Consider the following 6665-nt stretch of genomic DNA (forward strand, 5'->3'; position numbering starts at 1 on the left):
CATTGCTCAGGTGCTGAAAGGGAACAGCTAACTGTGGATTCTGTGTCCAGAGAAAATATCCTTCAGGGACGAAGGAGAAAGAAAGCCATCCTCATATGACAGAAAACGAAGAGATTTTGTCACTAGCAAACTCCCCTTAAGGAAAGACTAAAGGAAGTTCTCTAAACAGAAAGGAAATGATAGAGGGAGACTTGGAACCTCAGAAGGGCAAAAGAACATCAGGTTGGGTAAAAATATGGATAACCTATTCTAACAAGTCTCTTAAATCATTTGATGGCAGAAGGGAAAATCGTAATACCGTCTGAGGTTGTTCTCAAACGTGTGTAGAAGCAACAGGACAATTCTATTTTAAAATTTGCGAGGCTACAGGGACCTAAACAGAAGTAAGTTTTCTGCATTTCACTCCACGTGGGAAAACGTCATGACTAGTCGATTGTGATGCTCCCCTGTGGCGGTCGCCAAGAAATCAACACAATACAATCTGCTGAAAATCCTCATTAATAAGTCAAGATGGAGTTCCAAGAAACGTTCAAGGGGAGAGAAAGGGAACAGGAGACAAAATAACACGGTGGCGGAGTCAAGATGGAACACACTGCTTTCCATGTAGAACACCCAAACGCACCGACTGAAAGGCAGAGATCGGGCGCACGGACTCAACAAAGGCCCCGACTCCCTGCTGTCTGAGGGACACTGTGTGCTCACGTCAAATAGGACATCCACAGAAGGAGAGGAACACGCACACGTGTAGATAGATGGGTGTAGTCCTGTCCTTAAACTCTCCCCCCCGCTTCCCGTTCCCTCCTGCCTCCACCAACCTGCAGTGTCTAACCCTCTCCTCTTTTCCATGTGCTTATAATCCTACAAAAAACCCACATGTTCACTTACACGAAATGTGCAGAGAGAGGCGTGGGAAAGCGCCGCTGTTTTCTTTACCAGAAACAATGGGGAGATCCTTTTATAAAGACTTCTCTGTCTTTTGTTTCTCTCCCCATATTATTTTGGGAGAATTCCACCAAATCAATGTGGAAAAATTCCCTCAATACATCATTTATTCAACCATTACTTTATTAATGGCTGTTAACTTTGTCTCTAGGATTTCACTCCCAAACGACGCTATCAACATCTTTGGCAGTAAAAGCAAGCAGAAACATCACCATAATCCTGGTAGGGGGTGTTGATGCGCACGTGACCCTCAGAGCGGGGACCCTGATGGAGGGTCCTAAACCAATGACAGTTTCCGCTCCTGCCCAACCCCGTCTGCCCAGGATGCGGGCTTCATCCTGCTTGAGCTGCCGGCCTCGTAAAAGCCGCAAAAGCCCTGCTGTATCGAGGACCCACCAGCTGGCTCTGTTGGCCCCCAGAACAGGGCACCATTCCTGTTGGTTCCTGTCCCCGACCAGGACTGACTGTCCCAGACCATCTAGGACGCACATCTAAAACAGAGAGCCCAGGCCCTGCGGGATCAAGCTCAGGCCCCTGCCTTTGGGACAAACTGCAGACAGACACAACCTCAACGCCTAACCCAGGGCTTTCTCGGGACAAGGGGGGTGGGGACAGCCACTTAAAGGGGATTCACCACCGGGGTCAGAAATGACTCTGGTGCCACCTAGAATAAACAGCCCGACGTAACCAGAGGTTGCACGCTGTTTTGTCTTTTATTGAACACCCTGCTGATGCTGAGGGGCGAGCTCACTGCCCACGCCCACCCCTTGCCCACAGCCCCTCAGAAGCACCTTCTCTGAACCACGGATGTCCCAAACTCCTTGAAATCTGCGGAGGTGACCCACATCTGCTTGAAGCTGCTCAGGGAGGTGACGATGGAGGCACCAATCCATGTGGAGAACCACCTGTCAGGGGGAGCCGTGATCTTGATGGGGGTCCCTTTGGAAGCCAGTTGCTCCAACTCTCTCAGAAGACGGTCGTCGAGGCCCTGGAACAGAGTGGTGCCCCCGGACAGCACAATCTCCCCGTAAAGGGTCTTCTGGATGTCCGCATCACACTTGGTAATGCTGCAGGAGACCATTTTTGAGAGGCCCGGGTTTTGGATGCCCAGCTGGTCAGGTGCGAACAGGGCCTCCGGCGCCCGGTGCAGCTGGTCCCCGATGCAGATGATGTTCCCGTCTGGCAGCTTGTACTCTCTCAGGACCTCCTCCGGCCTCCGGGAGTGCTCCTTCTCTGGCTCCAGGGCCACGTAGCACAGCTTCTCCTTGATGTCGTCCACCAGGGCCTTGTCCAGCATGCACGGGAAGGACCGCCCGTTAGCCAGCAGCAGCTGCGTGAGGTGCTCTGTGATGTCCCTCCCCGCCACATAGAGCTTGGTGACCGCATGGGGCAGGGAGTACCCTTCGAAGATGGGGACAGTGCAAGTGACCCCGTCCCCGCTGTCCACCACCAGGCCCGTGACGCAGGCTGAGGCGTAGAGGGCCAGCACAGCCTGGTCTGACAGGTAGAAAGCAGGCACACTGAAGTTCTCGAACATCATCTCGGCCATCTTCTCTCGGGCCTCCCTGGGGTTCAGGGAGGGCTCGGTCATGAGCACGGGCCGGTCGCTGGCCTTCACCCCCAGCTCCCACTCGAACAGGTGCTTGCAGAGTCTCTCCATGTCTTCCCAGCCTGTGACCAGGCCCCGCTTGATGGGGTAGCGCAGGTGCAGGACCTCATGCTTGTGCAGAGCTTCTTCTCCCACAAAGTACTTCTTCTGATTGGCTCCCGCCAAGGGCATCTTGAACTTGGGGTGCCCCACGACAGAGCTGATGACATGGCGGGGCCCAATCTCTCCTGAGAGGCCCGCCTTGCAGAGCCCGGAGCCATTGTCGAAAATCACAGCTGGAGAATCTAATACGTGTGGATTAAACATGTCTGCAGCATCCTCTTCTGTGCTTCACCAAAATAAAGACGGAACCCTCTCAGGCCACTTTGTGATGCAAGAGGCCCCTCTGGAAGTTTTAAGGGCACGGGATTCCACGGCTCTGCGGCGACTCCCAGGTGGGGCTAGCAGGCTGGTCCGCAAGGGCCCTCCATCCTCACCGCAGATCTGCCCTGCTTTCAGGCAGCCCGGGCAGCCACGGCCTTTTCAGGGATGACGGTCCCACATGTAACAATCCAGCCCAGGCAACAGTTGTCCTCAGCCAGCAATGAGAGGACCCTGAGGGCATGGGGGCTCGGAGCCCCCGGTACTCCCTCCCTGGGGAGACTCCAAATGGCCCAGGGCAGGCCAGACCGACAGGCCTTATTGATGGGCCTGTGGACCGAGACCCAGCCTTGGAACCCAGGGAAGCAGCCCAGCCTGCCCCCCGCCCCCAGAGGACTGGTGTCTGCTGTGCATGGGGTGACAACAAAAACACACTTCCCTCTGCTAAGGAGAGGGCCAAGGGCCAGGCACAGGTCCAGGTTGGAGGAACGGTGCCCACAGCCATCACATCAGGCACTCAGAATGTGTAGACTCCTCCAGGTAGCCCTCAGGGATTTGTCTTCCCTTCACCCCACGAGCCCTGGCTCTCTGTCCCACAGAACAGATGCGAAGCGACACTCTCTCGGCCTGTGGGATGTCCCTCCAGGCAGGCCCGTCCCTGCTCTGGCTTGAGGTCAGGGCCCCTCGTTGCTGTCCGCAGCCTGCAACAATTGGCACAGAGCAACGTGCAATGATCCGTGGGGCTGGGAGCATGGCCTCTGAAGATGATGTCTGAGGTTCCCAGAGTGGGGCACTCCTGTGTCTGCGGACCATCACACAGTCGGCCACACGCACTGAAGCTCGCTCAGAAAGGACCAGGTCGCCAAGGTGGAGGCAGGCTGCACGGCTGGACCGTGGCAAGGCTGCGGGGCCAGCCCAAGGGGCCAGGCCGAGGGCCACGCGCTGGCAGCCCCCAGGGGACCCGTGCCTGCAGCCCTGAGCCCAGCAGGGTGGATGTGTGTTTACCTGATGACACTTCCCCTCCCGGCATGTCCAGAATCACCCTCGGGTCCAGCTCCAGCTGCATCCCGAGAGCTCCCCCAGAGAACAACCTCCCCTCCGGAACCCCCCGCCTCCTCCACCGGTGTATGTCCTGCTGACCCTTCTAAAGCCACCAGATAAAACAGCAGTAAGTGTTAGCTGTGTGGTGTAGACACTGGTGTACGTGTGTGGTCTGTACATGTGGTGGAGACAAGTGGCAGATATGTGACTTCATGGGCTCCCTCAGGGCTAAGCCCTGGGTGAGAATCAATAAAAACTTGGCCCCATTGGACATTTTCCCCAAAGGACACCTCCAGGCGGAAACTGAGTCACACACAGGATGGGGCTGATGCTGCGGGATGGCCCCTGACAGAGTTTGCACAGCCCACAACAGTTGTCAACTACCCCTGTGGGGGACCCCGCGATTTGGGGGCTCCAACATTTAGGCGGACTGTCAGCAGAAGGCTGTGTCTTGGGGTTCCCTGCTTACATCACAAAAGTCCTGTGATTTGGGGTCTTAAGCATTGCTAGAGTTTTCTGGTTGTTGCCAAACACTCCAGGCTGAATCAGGAGGAATGCACTCTCAGGGTTTCTAAATTTTGGCCCCCAAAGTGGCCCACATGGGAGGTGATGTAACAATGCACATCAGTTTCAGGTCGAAGCACATCCGTGACACATGGGTGTGTCCCCGTGGGCCGGGGCTGGCAGAGGCATTTGATGTTTGCAGGAGGGATAGAGAAGGAGAAAAAGACCAAGGGCAAGGCCCAGCTTAGATGGACCTGTGGGGGTGCACGTGTCCTGTGGCCACTGGGCACCCTGTTGCTACAACAACACACAAAAACCACCAATGGCCACATCCCGTAGGCCAGCTGCCTCTGACCCATGCGCAGGTCACACGAGCACATGAACCCCCCCCCGGCCCCTCCCTGAGCTCCCCAGGCCCAGCTTCCCGGTCGCTCCCCAGTTAGGTCTGGGACACGTCCACCTGTTGCCAAACCTGGGCGGCTCTCCCTTCCTCTGTGACCCCTGCCAGCCCCACACAAGCTGAGACCCTCAAGGACAGAGCTGGGAAAGCAGGCCCGACGTCAGCCAGGGGCTCCAAGCAAAGCCATCCGAGCATTCCCAGGACCCCTTTCCCAAATGCTTTCAGTCTCCCTGCTGAGCCTGCGAGACGTGCTGCCCTTTGTCGGGGGCCTGGCACCTCTCAGCCCTGCCGACAACTCCGGACGCTCACGGAACACACCATCCCCACCACCTGTCATTGGCGGCCATGCTACTGAAGCCTGGCCCCAGGCTAGGTGGAAGCTTCTTTCCATTGCCATCGTTAAGTGTCCACCCCATGGGGAGAAGACCGACCGCCAAGAAGTGGGATACTCTCGGGGGGCAGGGGGGCGACACCACGTGGCCACTGAGAAAAACGAGTGGGTTTATGAGCCACAGCCTACGTGAGATTGTGTTGGTTTCAAGCTCCCGGCTGGGGGCAGAAATTCCACCCCGTGGTGCTCAGGTGCCTGGGAACCTTCTCTGCAGCCCGGCCCCCTCCCTGTGTCCGAGGCCCATCATGGAAACGCCCCCACCCCTCCCACCACCTGGGTCTGCAGGTCTGGGAGGGACAGCATGTGTCCTGTGCAGGTGTCCACAGCGGTGCCCACGAGCACCCTTGCCATGTCAGTGGATGCGACACTCCACGGAGCTGAGCATTTGCTGCAAGGTTGTATTTGCTCTGAACACAAGGACGTTACCCCTCTTCAAACTCCAGTTAGAAGCTGGCCCCGTGGAGGCTGCCCTGCCCCCACCCCGGGTAGGCCATGCCTCGTAAATCGCTTGAACAAGTTTATGGGCGAACTGGCTGTAACTGCATCTCCCTCCGCAGGGCAAGGCTCGCCACCGTGATTGTTCTAGAGGGCACTCGTTTCCGTCTTACATGGGAAGGCTCGCTCTTATTTCTGGTCCAGCAGTCATGCCCAACGGCAGCCCTCCCCAGCCCCCACATGGTCCCCACCTCCCACGCCCTTCAAGGAGCCCCAGCCCATGGTGGGAGGTGCACAGACCCCGGGCAGCCTTGGAAAACTGCCAGCCATTTAGACGGGAGTGGGCAGCCTGGATCTGCTGGGCACCTCTGCTTCCTACTCCCTGGTGCAATGTGACTAGGCCACCCAAGCCCTGGGCTGGGGGCCGCCTTGGCTGTCCCGTTGTCCCTGGTTCCATCTGCCACTGGCGCCCAGATCCTCAGCCAATTAGTGACCGGCAGACTGGGCTCATTAGTTGTGGCTGACATCTGGCGGCCAGATCCTGTTTGCTAGGATCTGGTCCGGTGTCGGCCAGCAGCCTGAAGGAACAGGGCAACTCTGCAGGTGGCAGGATGGGCACCCCTCTTGCAAGAGAGAGAATTGTGTACATGTCCATGGGGAATGTGGGAGTCCAGGGACCACAGGGGCTTGCAGTGTGCCCCCAAATGTCTTCTCTTTCACCTCTTTACCCAGTCATCCCCAGGAAGCCCAAAGCCCTGAGAACTCTTCCTTCTGTCCCAGCCATTTTGAATCTCTGGGATGGAACTTGTGTCACATACACTCATCCATTTTCCATCCAGCATCCAATCATCCACCCAGACATCCATCCATCCATCCATCTACCCAGACATCCATCCATCCATCCTTCCACTCATCCATCCATCCATCCATCCATCTATCCATCCATCCATCCATCCAGACATCCATCCATCCATCCATCCACC

General features: G+C 56.9%; 1 protein-coding gene across 1 annotated transcript; it reads right to left on the reverse strand.

Annotated features, from left to right (window-relative positions):
• Positions 1-1636: 1636 nt before the first annotated feature.
• Positions 1637-4028, reverse strand: ACTRT2 (actin related protein T2). Its single transcript, XM_025856581.2, has one exon. It carries the CDS (start codon positions 2855-2857, stop codon positions 1724-1726), a length of 1134 nt encoding a protein of 377 aa, XP_025712366.1. The 5' UTR covers positions 2858-4028; the 3' UTR covers positions 1637-1723.
• Positions 4029-6665: the final 2637 nt, after the last annotated feature.

This window comes from Callorhinus ursinus, unplaced genomic scaffold, assembly GCF_003265705.2.
Source record: "Callorhinus ursinus isolate GAN/ISIS: 27379988/994484 unplaced genomic scaffold, GSC_fseal_2.0 scaffold18, whole genome shotgun sequence".
Classification (NCBI taxonomy): Eukaryota; Metazoa; Chordata; class Mammalia; order Carnivora; family Otariidae; genus Callorhinus; species Callorhinus ursinus.